Genomic DNA, 21,756 nt, shown 5'->3' with positions numbered 1-21,756 from the left:
ATAATCTTTATCTCTGTTTTCTGCTTCAAGCAACAAATCAGTATTCAGCGGCTCTTCACTATTACCTTCAGGCGGGAGCTGTGTGCTCTGATTTCTTTAACAAGGCTGTGCCTCCAGATGTTTATACAGACCAGGTAAAAGTTGTTGTGCGCTTGCTTTCTTCTGAAGTGTCTGAAAACATTATTTTTCCTGGGCCTCACTTTGCCTGAGTTTCTTCTTTTCCATAAATGTGGTGGTAACTCCCAAATGGATTGATTGCTCCAGGTCAGACCGCCTTCATGGTTCCCGTGCCCAAAGCCATTGCTGATTTGATTTCCCAAACACCTCAAACTCAACCTCTCCAGGGCTGGTTCGGCATCTTACTCTACCAGTCTGTCCTGATGACCTTCCCACACCAGAACAAAAACATAAACCCCCACTGAAATTTTAGTCAGCTTTGTTTTGCCCTTTGAGTTGACCAAGCATAAACCCTGAGTGTCATCCTTTTTTCTTTTCTAATCCTTCCACCAATATCCACTCAACCTTTAATGTTGATTCTGTCTCTTCAATCTCAAATTTTACTCATTTTCTCCCAATATGCTCTACTGCTTAGGCTGCCAATATAATATAATAAATGGCATTTTTTTAATACTTACAATAATGACTTAAATAGGATATAAAATCTTTTAATAATTAGGTTTTTAAAATTAGAAGTTCTGTTTTTTAGAGCAGTTTTAGATTCACAACAAAATTGAGTGAAAAATAATAGAGTTCTTCTATTCTTCCTATCCCTGCACATGTACAACCTACCTGGTGATTGACATCCCACGTCAGAGTGGAACATTTGTTACAATTCTTATCAATTAGTTTTTTAAAATAATGAGAATTTTGTTTTTATAGGTAATAAAACGAATGATAAAGTGCTGTTCTTTGCTGAATTGCCACACACAGGTTAGTTTATAAAATTATGATGTTGGTCTATTGTCTTGTAAGTTAGAGTTTATAGTAAATACAAGGCATTGCACTGGGAAGTATTTTCCATGTCATAATTCCTTAAATTTACGGCATTTAAGAATTTGGCATGATCTTTAAATTTTTTTTAAGAGTTTACAGAATTTTAACCGAAATGAAAGTGTGGGTTATAAAACATTGGCCTTTGAACCTTATAAATAGAAAAGCCATTCTCAAGTATATCTAATATTTAAGAGTAGATATGTGCGTTAATCACTGTGTGTGTGTTAGTCTCTCAGTCATGTCTGACTCTTTGTGACCCCATGGACTATAGCTTGCCAGGCTCCTCTCTCCATGGGATTCTCTGGGCAAGAATATTGGAGTGGATAACCATTGCTTTCTCCAGTGGTCTTCCTGACCCAAGGATTGAACCTGGGTCTCTTGCATTGCAGGCAGATTCTTTACCATCTGAGCCACCAGGGAAGTTCCATATTAATCATTAGGGAAACGTAAATCAATACCACAATGAGATATCACTTCACACATATGAGGAGGCAGTAATTGAAAGACAGAAACAAGTATTGGTGAAGCTGTGGAGAAATTAGAACCCTCATGTGGCTGGTAGGAATATACAGTGGGGCAGCCTTTTTGGAAAACAGTTTGCTGCCTGCTCAAGAAAGTAAACATCAAATTCCCTACTGTATGACCCAGCAGTTTCACTCATAAGTATATAACCAACAAAGCTGAAAACATTTATCCACAAAAGGATTTATATGTGAAATGTTTGTAGCACAGCACATTCATTATTCATAATAGACAAAAGTGGAAACAACCCAAATGCTCATCTGCTGATGAATGGATAAACAAAATCTGGTAGATTTATATCATGGAATATTATTCAGCCACAAACAGGGATGAAGTACTGATATTTGCTACAACAGAGATGAATCCTATATGTTTTATGTTGAGTGAAAAAACAGCCAGATTACGAAAAGCTTTGTTTTGTATGATCCCCTTTATATGAAATGTCCAGAATAAGCAAATGGGTAGAGTCAGTGTAGGTTATTGGTTGTCAGAGACCAGGAGAGGAGGTGGGAGGGAACTGGAGAGGGACTGCTAATGGATATGGAGTTTTTCCCCTGGGGTAGGGGAATGAAATGTTTTGGAATTAGATAGTGGTGATGGTTGTACAATTTTGTGAATATAGTAAAAAGCACTGAATTTTATACTCTGAAAGGGTTCATATTTTGGTATGTGAATAATAATTTTAAAATTTCTATAAATATTTAAGAAAGAGATCAGCATTATGACCTACATACCTGGTTGAAATGGATCTGTCTTTAATCTTAAGCAGACTGGCAGCTTACATGTTGCCCAAATGAGCTTCTGTACTTGCCAGCTGTGAAAGGCCTAATTGGAGGAACATCCATTGGATGTATGTCCTTGAACATTTAACACTTTGGTCAGTTTTCTATTCCCTTTGATTTTCTAAACCGGCTTTTTGCCAGCCTCTCATTCAGGTAAAGCTCTAAAAATGTTATGATTTAAGTTACTGGTGAAGAAAATATTGGGCAGACAGACACATGTAAGGATTTTTACCATTAAAATTGGATGGATTCCATACATACGAGCTGATTTATTCAGCCTGATCTGCAAGGCCTCTTAAGTTAGAGAATATATTCTTAACATAGGGCTTCCCTGGTGGCTCAGATGGTAAAGAATTCGCCTGCTGCCAGAGAGTAGGATTCAGTCCCTGCGTTGGGAATATCCTCTGGAGGAGGGCATGGCAACCCACTCCAGTATTCTTGCCTAGAGAATCCCATGGAAGGAGCCTGGCAGGCTACAGACTGTGGGGTCACCAAGAGCTGGACACGACTGAGCGACAAAGCATACATTCTGGACATGAGAATCATTAAAAACTACCCCTGCAAAACCAGGAGTCATTATTTTTCTCCCAAACTTTAACCTTTTTAGTTTGTATTGGGGTATAGCTGATTAACAGTGGTGTGGTGCTTCAGGTGAACAGTGAAGGGACTCAGCTGTACATATATTCTCCCCTAAGGCCCCCACCCGTCCAGACTGGCACGTAACATCGAGCAGAGTTCCACGTGCTGTATACTAGGTCCTTGGTAGTTCGTTATCCATTTTAAATACAGCAGTGTGTACATGACCTTCCCTAAATCCCTAACTATCCCTTCCCCACAGCAACCATACGTTCAGTATGTGAAACCATTTTTAATTCTTTGTTTATGTAGGTGGCAATTTTATGTCAGTTCCTCAGAGAGATTGACTACAAAACAGCCTTTAAATCACTGCAGGAACAAAACAGGTATGAACGGTTTTTAAAATAGAGTTGAAATTTTCTGCTTAAGGAAGATTAAATAACTGAATTCTGTTTTTCAGTCATGATGCAATGGACTCCTACTATGACTACATATGGGATGTTACCATTTTGGAATATTTGACTTGTATCCTTTCATTAACATATGTGTGTGTTACTAGAACAGTTCATTTTCTGTAAATTAAAGACGTATTTAATATTGTGTATTTTCTAAATAAAAAATGAAGAACAGAACAGAGACTCTATATCATGATATGTAATAGTATTAAATTTATTATTCTTAACTGATTCATTTAGATCTTCATCATAAAAGAGGAGAAACAGATAAAAGACAAATTGCAGTAAGTTATTTTGTGCTTTGGTTCTTCAATGATATACTTAATTTCCCTAATACTAAACTATTTCTTGTCTTATACAGTGTTGGTGTCCTTACTGTGGTCTGCAAGGTTGAGAGGGACCTGACCTCTAGCTAGTCACTCGACTCCCCTTTGCTAAGTTCTGCTACCCCAGTACCCCTACCATTCTTTGAGCATGCCAAGAACATTCACCACCGAAGTGTCTGTAAAATTTTCTCTTTCAGGAACATTCTTTTTTAACTTCGCTCAGGTTCTCCTCAGTTGTCACCTTCCTAGAAATCATTATTTTCCTGTTGTTGTTCAGTCGCTGAGTTGTGTCCCACTCTTTGCGACCCCATGGACTGCAGCGTGCCAGGCTCCTCTCTCCTTCACTGTCTCCTGGAATTTGCTCAAGTTCATGTCCATTGAGTCGGTGATGCCATCCAATCATCTTATCCTCTGCCCCCTTCTCCTTTTGTCTTCAGTCTTTCCCAGCATCAGGGTCTTTTCTAATGAGTTAGCTCTTCCCATCAGGTGGCCAAAGTACTAGAGCTTCAGCATCATTCCAATGAATATTCAGGGTTGATTTCCTTTAGGATGGACTGGTTGGATCTCTTTGCAGTCCAAGGGACTCTCAAGAGTCTTCTCCAGCATCACAATTTGAAAGCATCAGTTCTTCAGCGCTCAGCCTTCTTTATGGTCCAACTCTCACATCCATATGTGACTATTGGAAAAACCACAGCTTTGGCTATGAGGACCTTTGTTGGCAAAGTGATGTCTCCGCTTTTTAATACATTGCCCAGGTTTGTCATAGCTTTCTTTCCAAGAAGGAAGGGTCTTTTAATTTCGTGGCTGCAGTCACCATCCACAGTAATTTTGGAGCCCAAGAAAATGAAATTTCACTGCTTCCGTGTTTTCCCCTTCTGTTTGCCCTGAAGTGTTGGGATCAGATATGATGTTAGTTTTTTGAATGTTGAGTTTTAAGCTGGCTTTTTCACTCTCCTCTTTCACCCTCAAGAGGCCATCTAGTTCCTCTTCACTTTCTGCCATTAGAACGGTATCATCTGTGTATCTGAGGTTGTTGATATTTTAAAGCTTTCTATTTGGACTAAACTGTATGGCCATTATTTAGAGGCCACAGAGTGACAACAGCATCTTTAAAAAAAAAAAGAGAAAGGCAAGGAATGTAGTGCCAGTTCCACTTTATTGGAAGCTACTCATTGTTTCATTTACAACTTAACCAGCGTTGGAAGGTAATGCTGAAAATTTCTCAGTACCCTGATGAGATTTCCAGATTACCTCTACTTGTATCATTTTTTAAGCCCCTTCTTGGAAGCTTAAACCTACCTCATTAGCTCACCTAAACGCTAACCTAGTTGTTCCTCTGCATGCATCAAAAGATGTATAATCGACTTATCCAGCTCCCCAACATTCCAAGTTTCATTGTCCCCTTATTCTTCATCAACCTCCAGTATCCATAGCCAGGCCTTTTGACAGAGTTACTCTATTAAGATCTGCCAGTAATCCGTCCCTTTCTTACCTGTTGACTTTCATATTTCTCATGATCATGAGATGTTCAAGTTTCATGACCAAGTCCCCAGTCTGTCAACCCTTTCCCAACCTGCCTTCTTTCCTACTGGCCTGGAGTACCGCAGACACTGGCTTGTGTACTCCATGGCCTGCAGCCTTAGTTGGCCCCTGATTTCTTTTGTCCACCTGCCAGTAGTCAGCGGTCTGCCTTCTTTTTAGGGAATATTTTAGATTTTTGCCCTATTAAGTATTCAGTAGGTTCTTATTTTTTTTTATATGCGGTAGTGTATATATGTGAGTCCCAGTCTCCAAATTCATCCCCCCCACACTGTTATCCGTAAGTTTGTTCTCTGTCCGATTTCTGTCTTATACTTTGGACTTATTTAGCCAGTTGTCTTCAGGATATTTTGTTCGAAATAACTCTAGTTATTCCCCACTACTAGGTTTTTTCACGTGCATTCTTTCATATTGAAATAGCATTATTAGCAAGTCCTCCTACCCACTAACCTGATGATCATTTCTGAATAGTCTTGGCTTCCTTCAGGCTACCTTTCAAATAGTCTGTTGTTTTTTTTTAAAAAAAAACTTAGAACTTCTTTAAAAGTAATTTTAAGATCTTAAAACATGCTCTCACAAAACATTCCATGGCAGAATGCTACTATAGATTTTTATCAGGCTGAAGTATTTCTTTCTAATCATGAAAGAGATGGGTCACTATATTTAGTGCTGAGCAACTAGCTATTTTTACATATATATAGAAAGTGAAGCCCCCAAACATGAATTTTTATTTTTTTGAATTATTTTTTAGAATCTTTTAAAAATATGTCAGATTACATGCAGACTTTATTTAGTGATATTTTTAGTCAGATAAACTTAAATGAATTTACTTAATATTCTGAATATAATTCCACAAACTATAGTAATTGGTCTTTTCCTTGAGTGCTTCCAGTCTTAATTTCTTCTACACCTCTTAGCATCTACAATTAGAGGTTCAGTTATTGTTGTTAGCAAATAGGTAGTTTTATATTATGTATACTAGCAAAGCTTTGTTTTTGACCAGACCTCTAACAACATCACTTTTCTGTTTTGGAAGATCAAAGCCATCGGCCAGACAGAACTGAATGCGAGCAACCCAGAAGAAGTGTTACAGCTGGCAGCGCAGAGAAGGAAAAAAAAGTTTCTCCAAGCAATGGCGAAACTTTACTTTTAAGCAGTTAGTTACAATTTTTAACTTTTATTTTTTAAATGATGGGCTAAAAATAAACAGTATTAAAAGATTAAGTTTATATAATACATATGTACATATTTAGTGGCGTTTTCTTTTCAGACAGAATACTGAAACATATTAGTTTAAAAAGGAAAACTATACAGAAGACTTCATACCATAACAATAGCTTAAATTTATAATTTCTTCCAAGGAAAAAGAGTCACATGTTCAATAACAATAAACTAGTAAATCTAGGATAATTTTCTAATCTACTTTTGAGGCTGACATTTCATTTTTAAAAAAACTAGAATATTTAAGAGTAGCTATATACAGTAAGTTCTATGTCAAGGTTTTGTTGCTTTTTTAAATAAATAGATTTCTAGGAGTCAGTATACATTTACTGCTTTTCTGCCTTAAGAAAATAGAAGTTTAGGTCAAGTGTTAAGCTTTATCACTTTGACACTGTCCTTAACTCATAATGTAAGAATTTGAAAAGGACCTTAGCAGTTTTGCAAATATAAATAAAGCCTTAGTCACACTAAATTAAGATAACCCTAAAGATTTTTTTTAGAGTAATAAAGTGACTTTTCATATAAATAGTTTGAAAGGGTACTTAAGTTTTTCGCCCCAATTGTGATGTACAAAGAGTTATTATAAAGCAAACTTTATGTCAAAGCCCCAAGTAGGAGCCACAGCATTTATCTTGTTTATAACTTCTTTGGTATTCCCACTGTTCAGAGTACAGTTTAAACACCATGTTCATCTAAGCTTTACTGGTTAAAAATGTTACATATAGCAAGGCAAATAAAAATAGTCAAACAGATTAAAGTTCACCATTTTTTAAAAATTCAAGTTTTATAATAGCTTGCTTGCTAAAGCAGCTATAGATAAATTAGTCACCTTATTACAAAACTAAACCTTTGTAAACAAGTTTAAATTTTATTTTCAAGAACCAAATTGCACTAGTTAAGAGTTTATAAATTTTGAGAATCTAAAAACTAGATTCAAAGTACTGTATCATTTAATACACCCTTTAAGGTAACAGTTATCTAGTTGAAAATTCCAATGATGAAATTCCTAGTTTATCAAGATAAACATAGCAACACTGGGTCAAAAGACTTGTTATGGCATAAATCGTGGCTGGCTTTTATCCAGCCAGTATTGGGAATGAAGTCATCTTTGTAAACAAGTACTGCTGTTTCTTTAAACAGCTAACATGGGAATTAAATACATTTCCTCCTTAGTGCCAATTTTAAGTGGTTTTTAAATCAAAGAATGGCAGTGAAACTTGGGAATTGGCAGGACAGTCACAGCACTATTTTCCTGTAAAACGTAAGTAGTTAAGTTCCATGAGGTGCTGTGCAGCACTTCATCAGTTCCAAGTTGTTTGCTCAGTTAACTTCCTTAGTGTTTTCCTGGTGGTTTTTCAGTGCTCTTCGGTGGTGTCATAATGCCTCCATTGCACACTGGTGACAACTGTCCCTCCTTTCTGAAGGTGTTTACATAATTTACTTCATCCTATACATGTGAAGAAATCATGTAGAGATTAACAGCTAAGATAAAGCATTGATATGATAAAACAAAGTCAAACCAGACTCTTAGGCTTAATGTAATGGTCTCTTTATGTCTTTACAACTGTGACTAGTTATATTCTAGAGGTTCAACAATATTAACTGCCTGCGACCAGGTATTTTTAAAATAGCTGGAGTACGGGTATTATCTTGAGACACTTAACAAATCTTGATTGGACTTCAAAGCTAATTTTTATTAGGTTTTCTACATTTGAAATCAATGTCCTCACTGGAACTGTCTATCCCCTTACTATCTTATATAACTGCCTGAAATATTCCATTAGTATCCTTACTGTCAGTTTCAATGCCTTATCAAATAGACCAAAAAATAAAAGAAACATACCAGCATAGCCAGATAATTTGTATGTGTCTGTATGTTGTGTCTGTCTTCCATAGAAATCTTCTTAAAAATCTTAAGCTTCGCTGGGCTAGTACTTTTTACTACACTGACAAAAGGTACCATCCAGTCTACACATTCAGAAATGTTGTCCCATTCCAAACCTAGATAAAGAAAAGTTAGAAAAATACATGTATCATTAGAAAAATACATACATATGTTTCTGTTATATCAGAAACATGATTACTGTATTTGCTTGTGCTTCAAAATTTCAAGTTAATTAAAAACTCATGTAAAAAGGAAACCAAAACAAGCACATAAAATAAACCAAAATCAACAAGTTTAGCAAGTCAAAACAGATTATTCCTCTTAAACTGTTTATAATGTGACTATTTTGAGGGAGAAAAAGACTTTGAGCTTTTTCCAGTACATGCTACATAGGGAATTGAAACTGTCAAAACCCAAAAACTTAAGGCAGAGCTGTAATCACACTGACTAACTTCAAATGGATTTAAATTCCATTTGACTTCATTTTTAAATAAAATATTTACTTATTTGGCTGCCCCGGGTCTTAGTTGCAGCATGTGGGATCTAGATCCCTGACCAGGGAGGCATCTGGGCCCCTGCATCAGGAACGTGGAATCTTAGCCATTGAACCACGAGGGACGTCCCAACCTTAATTTTTACTTGTGGATATACACTGGATTAGAAACTACTTATAATAGAAGGGAAGATAATTGCTAAACTGCTTTTTTCCATTAAAATTTTAAAGTCTTGTTTAGCAGGATGCTAAGTTCATAAATAGTCCCTTCAAGAGTTGTAAATTGGTAAGAAAAGAACAAAAAGCACGGTCTTACCTGAGGCTTTCTTAACCACTTCAATAGAGGTAAAGTGGCATAAGGCAGCAGCAGCCAGTATTCTGTACTGGAACTCTAATGAATCGATGGCTAAAATACACAGATCTAAAAGCTAACAGAGGAAAAAGTGTAAGAAGGAGTACCACATGTCATCAGACAGCTAGCATGTTAGAGTGCTTATGATGTGGACCATAAGCCAAGAATTGCTAAAACTGCAGGCATCCAAAGAGAAATAAACCGCCATCCAAAGGAAGTTCCAGTCTTGTTAACAGACAAGTAAAGGACTGTTACAATGTAGCATGCATATCCTATAGTGCCCTGATCCAGAGCAGGGAAGACTCTGCTTAAATCAGTCTTAACAGAGGAGGTAGCCAGAGAGAGAATGTTCTAGATATAGGAAACAGGATTTACAAAGATAAGTGAGAAAGTATTTTCTGTGGAACTCCAGTATTTCAGAACACAAAAAATATGAAATGAGGACTGTCTTTCCCTCATGTTTTTAAAAAGGGAGCTGCTAGAGAGTTAAGGCCTAGAAAAGGTCTTTAAGAAGTCAGACCTTTATAGTTCTGATTATTCTACTTATGAGAAGCAGGCAGGAAAGAATAGTACCCTCCTCCTGTACTTCCTTAGAATATTTATTACACACTGGCCTAGGAAAGTTTAAACTTAAATTTTTAAACAATGGTATAACTAAATTAGGTGATTTTAATTCCAATATGTAAAGTAGATTCCATGTATATTCAAATACAAGATGGTACGATAATTATATTGCAATAATTTTATACCATTTAAAACCTGAAACAACTGGCCAAAAAATATTTCTCTGTTAAATCAAAAAGGTATTTAACTGTCTTACCTCATTCATACTCCTGGTGAAAAGTGCTCATGATGTATTTAAACTCAAGTTTAAAAACTTTTCTACAATTTTCAGTTAGCAATGTAAATACTGGGACAGAATTTTATGCATCAGGAGCTTTGTTCTAGTCAGTTAAGGAGTGAATTTAATTCAGTATGCTGTCATTTTGTTGTATAGCCTATTTAACACTAAAGAAATACACTAAACAAAACCTGTAATTAATAACATTAGCATATAAACAATAAAAATATCAATACCTGAGCAATTTGAATGAACTTTTCCTGAGAATACTGAGGTAGAAGAACTTTAGGAGCATCTTTAAGAGCATCAACTTGGAGGAAAAGATTTAGCCAGGAGATGACCGTTACAGGACAAAGTTCCCATTTTAAAGCCTGTTAATGAAATTAAAATGCCTGTTAATAAGTGTAGTTATATATACACCACATTATATGGATAGTTCCTTAAATAGCTGTTTTAAGAAACTTTCTTTAGGCTTATTTCTTCTTATTTTAATGGAAATATTTATAGGTATCTTACCATCTAAAGTGGCTTGTGTTTTAGTCTATTACTGATATAGACTCCTTTATTATACTCCAGTTATCTTTATTTACAAAGTTCATTGGGCCTATTTTTCATTCCTATTTTTCTCATTTCCTGCAGCCCCTTGTCTTCCAAAAGTGTTCTCTATTTTATTGAAACTGCCCTTTTAATTGCATTCAATGACTCCACAGCTAATTCCATTCAAATCTTCAAAGAATTGATTCTACACTTTTTCTTTCTTTCTGTGATCTCCAGTGGCTTCTATTCAAAGTGTAAAAGTTAAAAAAAAAAAGACAAATCCTAATTTATGATATCTTTCCCTCCACGAAGCCCTGGGACTTTACCTATAAGTCTACAATAGTTAGGATAGAACAGAGAGTCTTAATGCCTGTAGGACCACCCAGAGAATTCCATCGTCTCTTTATATATCCTTCTTATAGTGTACTTCGGGCTTCCTAGGTGGTGCTAGTGGTAAAAAACCCACCTGCCAATGCAGGAGATGCAAGAGACCTGGGTTGGGAAGATCCCCTGGAGGAGGGCGTGGCGACCCACTCTAGTATTCTTGCCTGGAGAATCTCATGGACAGAGGAGCCTGGCAGGCTACAGTCCATAGGGTTGCAAAGAGTTGGACATTACTAAAGTGACTTAGCATACATGTATGCATACACTATACTTGAAGTCTGAATCTAGATAACTTTATTATTAGAACATATCAGAACTATACTAATACAATAACCTACAATGGGAGAAAATCTGAAAAATAATATGAACGTGTGTGTCTGTATATATATAAAGCTGAATCACCTTTGCTATACAGCTAAAACTAGCAACATTTGAAAATCAACTACACTTCAATAATATTTTTTTAAAAAGAACAGTATCAGCATGCCAACAAGATCACATTCTAACATAGAGCTATCAATCTGAATGTTTATAAATATTTTACAACAAATTTGTAATTTATATTTTAATGCATATAGTTTATAGATAACTTACAAATGAAAGTTATACTGTGTTCTCCTCTGTGTCCTATTTATAAAGCCATGATGCTCAAATTTCATAACATACTTTCTAGTAGCTAACATTCACCCTTTAATTTCTAATTCAAGGCCCAATTAAACACCTTTATGCTTCTCTCCCCTACCCTTCTAGTAATAGCTCTTGCCATACATATAGAGAAGAAATAAAGGCAGTAAAATATTTCTCATTCTCTATCTGCTGGAAGTGGAAAAACAACTAAGATTTGAGAATCATTGTTGAGATTCATTTAGTACACATAGTGTGCTACCTATAAGTTTTAAAAATGTTGTTAAACACTTTTAAATTAACAAATAATATTCTCAATATAGGGAAATTTAAAAGATGCAGAAAAATAGTTTACAGGTTAAGCAAATTCCTCTCCTATCTTAGAACTGGATCCTAATACTAAAACCTCAGTTTTCAATACTTACATTGTAGTCTTTGAGATTTAGTAAACTACAGTTACTAAATTGCAAGTAGAAATGATAAAGATATTATTACCTTTAATATAGCAAGTTCCATCCTTAAGATATCCTCTTCACTGCAAGCACCATCAGTGACATAAGCAAACTCTTGGAGCTTAGGAGCGTAGATTTCCTTTAAAATGGATTTAATTAATATCAAGCACAGTTGAGACAGACTAAAACAAACCACATATATACACATACACAAACCACATCTAGGCTTCGTTTTTAAAAGAGAGCTTCACAAAGTGATTATAAATCTTTATAAAATAATTCTATGATGGCCAAAGCAACCTTACATTTAATGATATTTTTCATATCTAGGTATCTAAATTAGCCAACTTGTATTGATTGAAAGATTTTTATAGAACTGATTTAAAATCTTAGTTAATAAACAATTAGAGTATTTTAACCAGTGATTTCAGTGACTGGTTAAAACAGAAAGCCAAACTTGTTTTAGGACTGCCTAGCATACTAGACTAAAACAGGATACTCAACAAAGTCTAGAAACTTAAAATGTTAACCTTACTCTAGTACAAAAGTATGGTTAGTCAAACAATAATTTGTGCAGTTTGTTGATGACAGATCTGTCTTAACAGTTCAGAGAACAAGAACCAGAATGATCAGAGGAGTAGAAGAGATGCCTGCCACAGGTGAGAACAGGCTAAAGATCAAGATTAAGTCTAGAAAAATATTTGAAACATAGAGTATTATTCCAGGTAAGGAGATACTGAAAATATAAACTTGTAAAATTTGGGGATAGCCTGTAAACCTCAAAAGACAAAATGTGGAAGAAAAATACACTTAAGGAAATTAATGCATGATTCAGTCCCTCCCGTATTCTCAAAACTGTACAGGCTTTGAAAACATAAGATGAAATTACTAATGATCTGTGTTGAACTTAAGAAAAGTAGATTGAAACTATGTGAAAAAAGATTTCAGGCAGAAAAGTTATTTCCTTCTACCCTGGCACTATTATCAGATACAGAAATATTAGGCTGAATTTAGATCATTATTCTAACTGAACATAGCATTTATTGCATTTGATTGGTTAAGTAGGTTTCAGAGACCATTCTGTTGAATCCAAGCACCATAACTAGGTATATAGAGACAGCATTGGTGGTTTTGTTTGGCACAGTGAGTCATGGAACATTTCACCTAGATTCTAGTTCCAGAATCAAACCAGAGGCTTATAATTTAAGAGTTTGGGGTAAATATATCTAGGGATAAACTCTGAGAGCTTACCTCAAGTTTGGAAGCAATGAATAATGAGGTAATTCCAATCAGTTGAAGCATATTTTTATTTATATCCTTTTGTGTCAACATAAATCTATCAAAAAAGTCTTGTGCAAGATAAAATGTTTCCCTATGAAGTGTGTATACTTCACATACCTAGACAAGAATCCAAACATTTAAATATTATTCCATTAATTTCTCCAAATTACAAAGTTCCTCTTAGCATACTAAAGAGTTTTCTGAAACCCAACTTTTTTAGGATACCAAATCACAAATGCAGGAAAAAATTAACATGTGCTAACAGGATAAATAAATCTATTACCATCCTCACTGACTCTTAATTAGTTTCATAGGCTTTTTTCCCACATGGATTTAATGTGTTTATTCCAGGTACATTTTGCTAACTATTGATAAGAACTTTTTTCCTATTTAATTTTTATTGATGATAAATGAGTGGGTGTTTTCATGATGCTTAGTTTGTCTTCTGATAGTTCCAAGTGATTCCTTTCATCATTCTAGATATACATTTAACTACAAAATGACAGCGGTGTTTCTTCAATGTTCTTACCTCATTTAAGAAGTAAAGAAGAAAACTGAAATGGATAACATTGGTGATAGTCAAAATTTTTATTGTATTCCTTGTTTCTGACTGTAATGGGAGTTCCCCTAGTGTTACACTATTACTATCACTAATAAGTAGTATCTGTCATTTCCACAATATAGGGAAAGCTTTTAATTCTCAAAATAATTTCATGAAGTAGGGAGGAAACAGGGATAGACATCAACGTGTTTCTAATAAACATTTAACGTGGTAAGGAAATGTATTCCTAGTTAATTACACATTTTAAAATCAGGAATGTATATTGAATTTCAAAAAATACCTTTTACATCCATGATATATAACCTTATGATTTTTCTTCCTTAAACTATAAATAGAGTTTCAAATGTTGAACCATTTTTGCATTCCTAGACTGAAAGAATATACTAAGACAGAGTAGAGATTAGTGCTCTGCTGGATTTGACTTACTATCTTCTATTTGGTTTTGTATATGTAATCATATATTTAAGGGAAAATAGGGATAAATTTGATAAGACAACCACTGAATAAAAATCAATTTAATATAAAAAGGAAAAATAAAATCAACAAATTATGCTGAAAAGTTGCATTCATGATCAATAGATATTCAGAAAAAGTCAGAAATCAACTACAGTCTTGTACACATATGATTGAAATATAATCTTCCCTTCTAGTCAGAATAAGGAATAAGATGACCAGATTCAGAAGGACAACATTTTGTACTCGTAAGAACTTTTCTGATAGCTTCTGAGATCTATTCTGCCATGTGGTACTTCTCCCTTAAAGATCACCGTCTCTATACAAAACGGGGAAATTACAGAGCAAATATCCAAGGATTGTGGGAAAATCAGTTTGTTATCAATACAGGTAATCATTTTCTCAATAATAATTTGAGATTCTTTCAGAATTATTATCCAGAAAGGATATGGGGCCTAAAAGAGCATAAACATTCTGGCACAGATTTTTAGGGACTTCTGGATCACTAATTATTTCTTTAATGGTACAGTTTATTTCTGAAATGAACAGAGGAATATAATAAAAGGAAGTTACACGGAGTCTTGAGGGCTTAGGGCTACTGGATATTAAAAGCCTCCTTATCATTTAGGATATAGAAATTAGGATTCCAAATCATAATTTGATTTTGGTGATGAAGGACTTCTGAGGTCTGAAGCCTAGTCCTGGCTTTTCACTTTGCACGAAAGAATTCAAAACCTTGTCAAATTCTGTTCATCTCGAGTATCCTTGGCACCTAGAACAGTGCCTAGTACGCAGCAATACTCAGATACCAGGATTTCTAAATGGTGTTTGGGTTGTATGGGATATAGTGGCTGTGTCAAGATTTTACTCTTATCATTTGGTATCATCGGCTGGTGAACAGCACCCAAAAAATGCTTCCTGGGGTCTTTCCTGGTGGTCCAATGGTTAAGACTCTGTGCTCCCAATGCAGGGATTTGAGGGAACTAGGTCCCACATGCTGCAACTAAGAGTTCATGTACTGCAACTGAAGATCTACATGCCACAACTAAGACCATGTACAGCCAAATAAGCACTAAACAACAACAACAAAAGGGCTCCTGGCAATAGGTAATATACCATTAGGGCACATGGAAAGCATATTATGTTTAAATACTTTCCCATCATACAGAGAAAAAGGAAATTTGTACTGCTAGAACATACCTCTAAAAGCCAGTCTAGAAGTATTGACCTCATCTGTGGTTCCAACTCAGAATGCAGAACTTCAAAATGTTTGTCGTGAACATATCTGGTCTCTTTTTTTAACATGTTTAGCCAAACATCTTGTGAACATCCCCAGCTATGGAAAGGCGAAAAATATGGTGTGATCTACATAATATACAGCTACCTGTTTCACACTGAGTAAACTGAACTTCCAAACACTGAATTAGAATTTGGAAGGAACAGCTCTTAAATTAGGAAAAATTGCTACTTTAAGAAACCATTTATTTAACATGAAATTATACAAAGAACTTGGACTATGGTAATCTAAATTGACAGATTTCAAGAATGACTTAGCAGCAGCAGCAAGAAGGCCTTCTAGTCCCCATTTACTTATATTTTACCAAGGCACCGATTTAAGATAACTGTGTCTTATCGAGAATAATACTAAAAAAGTAAATATTTAGAACCTATGATCCCAGTAGAGATAGTCTCAATCACCTCCAAACAGATTGTCAGTACCCTGCAGTGGGAATTAGGTGGGACAGGACAAAAGGAAGATGGGTGAGTTTAAACATCTGAGTCCATTAATTTGCTTATTAAAGCCAAGTATAAATTACTACATATTTTATATAAGCTGTACCTCTTACTCATTAACTATAAAAAAGTATAGACCTTAATAACTAATCTTGGTAAGAAATAAGAGGAGCTAATCTATCAAAAATGCTGTACATGTTAAAATACTTCAACTTAACAATGTACATAAATTACTTAAACTCTATTAAAAAGGTGATTCAGTTCTGATAAGGCTTACAGTCTTCAGCAAGCAATGAAAATAATGTTACACAATCAATGTTTTAAATACCTATGTCATCTGCAATAGGACTACTGCCAGAAAACATATGCTTAAAGACTAGTTTTAAAATAAGCAGTTTTTACAAGTTTTTATATCTTATAATGAAGGCAAAAAAACCCTCAAAATAGCACCATATATCACATCAGTAAATCTTAATCTTTGACATTAAATTATTGAAATTTTTCTTACCTTAAATCAGGTAAAGGTGAAGGATTAATAAAAAGATTTTTAAATCTGTAATTTGTAAATCTGGAGAAGTCACTTGTTCCTATTTCTTTGTGGGGTGTTTCAATGATAATGCAAGGACTGATCCCCCCTGATAATACAGGCGGCCAACAATTCTGTTATTTAAAAAAAAAAAAGAATATATTTGTACAGTAAGAAACCAGCATTTGTCTGAGATCTTTTCTAAATGAAAGCTAATACTTCTAAACAGTCTATAGTTTCCCCCAAACACCATCATTAGCTAACAGTGCTGACAGTCTAGTTAATTTAAGCTGACATTCATATTTAATAGCCCTATAACTCATATCAGTGTTCATAAATAGTAACAGGATGTTTTAGACAACAAATTACAATTCTGGAAATACAAGACATTAAGTATTGAGGGAGAGGAGAACAACAAAACGCATCTGTAGTCAAATACCACTTTCAATATTATAAAATTCTCCCTCTATATTTAGCAATAGTGTCCAGGGCACTTCCCCACTCTCTCCACTCCTTTAAGGCCTGTTCCAGGCCTTAAACTTTAGAATACAGGAAGGCAGAACCTTGAAAGTAGAAACAATTACTTAAATATCTAAAGGGCCCTTTCTCCTGTCACTGCTGGCTTCAAAGAGAACCACTATTTCTACAGTGTTTTCTGTACAACACATAGGCAGAGTAGATAGCAAAGGGCTGGGTGCCAGTCTGCCACCGACTTTACATCCTATTTATGCCCTAGGAGCACTATTAGGACCCTCCACTATAGTCAGAGAGGGAACAAAGAGCACTACATTGGACAGATTAGGCGGGCCCTGGTGCACCAGGCAGCTCCTAGAGGGAGGGATTTACAAAGAGGAACCAGCTGCGTCAAGGCAAACTTACTCTGCAGCTGTAGTAGGATTCAGGGACATAAAAACCACCCAAAGACAAGCGCCTTCCTGCTGACCCCTAGGGGCATTAAAAGTGTCAGAGGAATCTTCCTACGTCAAAGCAATAACACAATTTTACTTTTGTCCCGCATTTGTGTCCCCCAAACCCTGCCCAGTTCTGCATTACCCTTATTTCATACTGATGTTTCTTGGTGACCTCCTCTTTTCTTTTTTTGACATCCTGGAAAATAAAAAAGTCATGGTTACACTAAGGTCCCAGCAAGGAATTTTCTCTCTCCTCTCTTCCCCTCCTTAACTCACCTGGGCCGTTTTCCTCTTCTTGGCCTGAATTATCTGGGCTTCTTGCGGGGAATCCGTCTGACTGGCCTGGGGCTGCTGTTTAGCTTGTAAACGGCTACTATAGAGTTTTTAAGAAGGAAGTTTAATTAGAAAGTGATTCGTCTCAAAGGCAGCAACTAACTTTGAAACATATTTTCAAGATAAGTAATGTTACCTGCGTCTTGACATTCTCTTCTTTCAGGTGAAGGAAACCTCTGGGGGGGGGGGGGGGGGGGGGGGGGGGAGGAAAAACCAGAGTCAAATACGTGGTCATACATACTCCAAGTGCCAGTGAGAGGCGTACACCTAGGTTCCTCAGGAGATGACCCGAGCCATTTTACCCCGATGACTTCTGCACTGTATTAGCGCATGATTTATTAGACACATGCCTGTATTCCCTCAACTCAAGGTACAGCCCGGACGGGAGTGTCTTCAAAACACATTTTGCAAAGCTCCCTCAGAGCCACTCAGAACGCGCAGGGAAGCAGATGGGATCTTTTCTGCGTCCTGCACCCCTCTCCCTCGGACCCCCACCCCCCACTCCGAGCGGGGCCTGGGCAGCGTCCCCACTTTCCCCCACCTCCCACCCTGCACAAGCCGCGGGGAGAGGGGGGGTTGTTGGAGGCGAGACTCTGAGGAGAAGCCGGTTCCGCGCCAATTTGGAGAGCGGCGGTGGCGGGGGAGCAGGGGGCGGAGGGAACTTGTGTCACGTCCTTCAGTCTCCTTTCCCTCCTTCCCGGCCCCGCCGGCCCCTGCCCACCGCCTGGAGGGGCACTGCGACCCCGACTCCAGATGGGAGATGAGGACGAAGAAAAGGCAGTTCCATTTAAAAAGTGGGGGTGGGGGTGGGGTAGAACGCGGGGTGGTGTGGGGAAACCGGTCGGCTCTGGGAACTTTTCTCCCCGTGAAGGAGATCCTGACCCTCAACCCTCTCTTCTGAGGGGATAGGTCCCCCAATGGGGGCGGCACAGAGAAGCCCCGAGATGGAGGGGCTGCTCCGCGGGCCTCCCGCTTAGGGGCAGCCCTCCATCCCCTGCCACCTCCCAGGTCCCCTGCCAAGGGTCCTGACAGGGACGCGGAACGCGGGAACCCGGCGTCCCCAGACGCCTGCTTCTCAGCCCTGCCCGCTTTCCCTGCCCCCCAGGCTCCCGCCCGCGAGATGGATCGACCCGGGGGTGAGGAGTTGGGTAGGGGTGGGGGGGTTTCTTTCCTCCCGCATCCCGCCCTGCGCCCGGCACCTCCTCACCGCCAGACCCGCTACCGCTCGGCTCTCAGCTGGCGCCGGCGCCAACCCAATATATAGGCCGGGCCGGGCCCGCCCCGCGCGCATGCGTCGCAGACTGACACCTCCGTACAGCGCGCTCCCCTCCCCCGCGCGCCCGCCACCCGCCGGCGCGCGCCGCGCCGCACCCTGGCCTCCGTCCGCGCCCGCCCGGCTCGAGGGCCCACAGGGCTGGCTCACCGCGGCCCCCTGCCCTTCCCCTGCCCGCGCGGCGCGGCGGCAGGAGAGACCCTCTCAAGAGGGCTCCGCTCCTCCGCCGCCGCCTCAGCCCTGCTCCCCGCCGCTCGATTTCGTCATCTCCCGCCAGTACGTTTCTGTTCCCTCCCTCCTCTCTCAACTCTCGAAGACCGGGGGTGTCAGGCCGCAGCCCCCGGCCCCGGCGTACGGCACTGTGGAGGTGGCTCGGGGGTGGGGGGTGGGGGGCGGGAGGCACAGAGCGGCTAGGAAGTGGCCATCCTGTGGCGCAGGCTGGCTGTCCCGCCTAGGCCTCCAGGAACCCGGGTTTTCTAAGGAGACGCGAGGACACGAAGGGCCCGCCCCCTGCGGGCGGAGCGCGGCACCAGGGGGACTGGCGAGCTGGCCAATGGGAGGCGGGGACGGCGGCACAGCGTGGAACCGCCTGGCGAGCTGGCCAATGGGAGGCGGGGATGGCGGCACAACGTGGAGCTGCTGCGGAATGTAAACACAGCGCGGCGCGCCGCGGACCGCGTGTGTCGCCGCGCGCCCCACCCAGGCCTGCTGGGACCCCTGGAGCCCCACGACGGCCACGCTCAGGGATGCCTGTCTTGCAGTTTGCTCCAGCGCCCCCGCCGAGGTATGCATCAACCCTCATTTTCCCCGCCCTCTGCTCTGCGGACTCGGTCACGGCTCTTCGTGGGGGTGGGTCCCTCCATCCCGTGTCACCCAGCCCCTGCCGGCAGCTTCCCATTCAGTGGTCCCAGCGCAGGAAACAAAACGCTCGCGCCGAGCCGCGCGGTCCCTCTCTCCTCCCAACTTCCAATTCTAGAGTTCTTCAAGAGGAAGCGTAGACATCTCTCGGGAACGGGGCCGGGTGTGGGTGGGCGGGTGGCATTGCCCCTTTCCCCAAGAGAACGGTGGCTTTCCGGGGGCCATGCCCGACGGGGACAGCGGTTCCACCACGTGCAGGCCCAGGGCCTGCCCGCCGCGCCCCGCCCCGCCGCTGCAGCCGCCAGCGCGCCCTGCAGAGCCCGCGCCAGCCGCCAGCGCGGGAGCTCGCCGCCCGCCTCCGAGCGGTCAGGCGAGGAGGCGGTCCGGCGCGTGTTTCCCTCCTTTTCCCCTAGCATCCAAGTTTGGGGTTCCCTTCGCTGCCTCTGCTAACGTCCGCCTCGGCGCGCCCCCAAGATCGGGGTATCTCCAAGTAGGACCAGCCGTGGACCCTCCCGCAGCCCTGATTTGCGGGGCGAGAAAGTGGGGTGGGGGACGCCCGGCGGGAACAAAGACCCCCGGGGCGGGAGGAGCCTTGCGGAAGCTTCCTGGGCCCCGCGGTGGCTCGCGCCGGACGCCGGCAGGCCGTGCTCGCCTCTCTGCCTGGGCCCGGGTGGAGCCGCCGGGGGAGGCCGGGAGACCCGGCGCGGCGGCGCGGCCCGGGGCCTTCCCGAGATGCACCGGGAGGCGGCGGCCCCGGGCTCTCGGCTCCGCGCCTTTTGTGCCGCGCGGCCCGCGGAGCCTCGAAATCACGCGTGCGCTTCAGGCAAAGCCCTCCACTGTTTTCCCACCACAGTCTCCGGACGCCGGCAGATAATTTGTTTCCCTCCCAGGTTTACCCGTGAGGAAATAAGGGCCTTGTCTAAGGTGACACAGGCTTCCCAGGTGGCGCTAACTGGTAAAGAACCCGCCTGTCAGTGCGAGAGACATGAGAGATGCAAGTTCGATCCCTGGGTCGGGAAGATGCCCTGGAGTAGGAAATGGCAACCCGTGCTCCAGGTTTCTTGCCTGGAGAGTCCTCGTGGACAGAGGAGCCTCTTGGGCTACAATCCATGGGGTCGCACACGACTGAAGTGACTTAGCGCACAAAAAGGTGTCATGGAATCAGAAGAGGCCCAGGAAACTTTATACCTCTTAGGATGGTTTATGATGGCTTTCTCGATGAGGGGGGAGTTGGCTCCTTTTTGTAGTCACCTCACAACGCTGTGCTGTTCCAGCGTAAAGCTTAGGGAGCTAATTGCGTGATGATAAGAAATGGGAGGTTCCAACAAGCTTATGACTGGAACGTAAGCAAAACTGGTGGTCTCCGTGAGTGAATTTGGTAGTGACACTGAAAACCACTCTCGGAAGTTTGGAAGCCCAGCGCCGGGCCAACTAGTAAATGAGACACCATAACTAGAAGTGTTCTGTGGACCATGCGGTTGACTATGAAGTGAACAGGGTGGAATCCTGGTAGAGGAGACGTTAAAATCCTAAGACTGCTTTGTGTGGAAAGGGACAGGGTGGATTCTGCCATATTACCAGGACCTGGTCTCTGCTCAGGTGGGACCAAAATGAACAGGCCTTACCTTTCAGGTGGACAGAGCGTGGAATCTTGCTCTGCTGTAAGTCGTCTTAATCCCTGTAAACCTGAGTTTTATGGAGAAAAGATAACAGACCCTTGTTTCAAGGCCTTTTCAGATTAAATTTTATCATGTGTATCGACACCCTCTGTATACACAATGGACATTAATTTGAGTAAACTCCTGGAGTTAGTGGAGAACAGAAGAACCTGGTGTGGTTCGGT

The 21,756-nt window shown here is 40.5% G+C and overlaps 2 protein-coding genes across 3 annotated transcripts in view; one reads left to right on the top strand and one right to left on the bottom strand.

Annotated features, from left to right (window-relative positions):
- INTS8 (integrator complex subunit 8) overlaps positions 1 to 6,429 on the top strand; it is a 44,889-nt gene extending 38,460 nt beyond the window's left edge. Inside the window, 6 exon segments of the mRNA NM_001102556.1 lie at positions 31 to 134; positions 880 to 930; positions 3,186 to 3,259; positions 3,334 to 3,398; positions 3,569 to 3,612; positions 6,230 to 6,429. Coding sequence (NP_001096026.1) covers positions 31 to 134; positions 880 to 930; positions 3,186 to 3,259; positions 3,334 to 3,398; positions 3,569 to 3,612; positions 6,230 to 6,346 — 455 coding nt within the window. The 3' untranslated portion in view covers positions 6,347 to 6,429.
- Positions 6,355 to 19,016, bottom strand: CCNE2 (cyclin E2). 2 transcript variants are annotated; one of them, XM_025001683.2, is made up of 12 exons: positions 18,982 to 19,016; positions 17,919 to 17,958; positions 17,726 to 17,822; positions 17,592 to 17,645; positions 16,521 to 16,672; positions 15,479 to 15,614; positions 13,234 to 13,380; positions 12,026 to 12,121; positions 10,222 to 10,356; positions 9,109 to 9,220; positions 8,258 to 8,415; positions 6,355 to 7,861 (listed from the first exon to the last, which is right to left on the bottom strand). In XM_025001683.2, exons 2-12 carry the CDS (start codon positions 17,930 to 17,932, stop codon positions 7,748 to 7,750), a joined length of 1,215 nt encoding a protein of 404 aa, XP_024857451.1. In that variant the 5' UTR covers positions 17,933 to 17,958; positions 18,982 to 19,016; the 3' UTR covers positions 6,355 to 7,747.
- Positions 19,017 to 21,756: the final 2,740 nt, after the last annotated feature.

Source organism: Bos taurus, chromosome 14 (genome assembly GCF_002263795.3).
Source record: "Bos taurus isolate L1 Dominette 01449 registration number 42190680 breed Hereford chromosome 14, ARS-UCD2.0, whole genome shotgun sequence".
In the NCBI taxonomy this organism is placed as follows: domain Eukaryota; kingdom Metazoa; phylum Chordata; class Mammalia; order Artiodactyla; family Bovidae; genus Bos; species Bos taurus.
The sequence above is the reverse complement of the archived record's forward strand: the minus strand, read 5'-3'. Positions and strand labels throughout refer to the sequence as shown.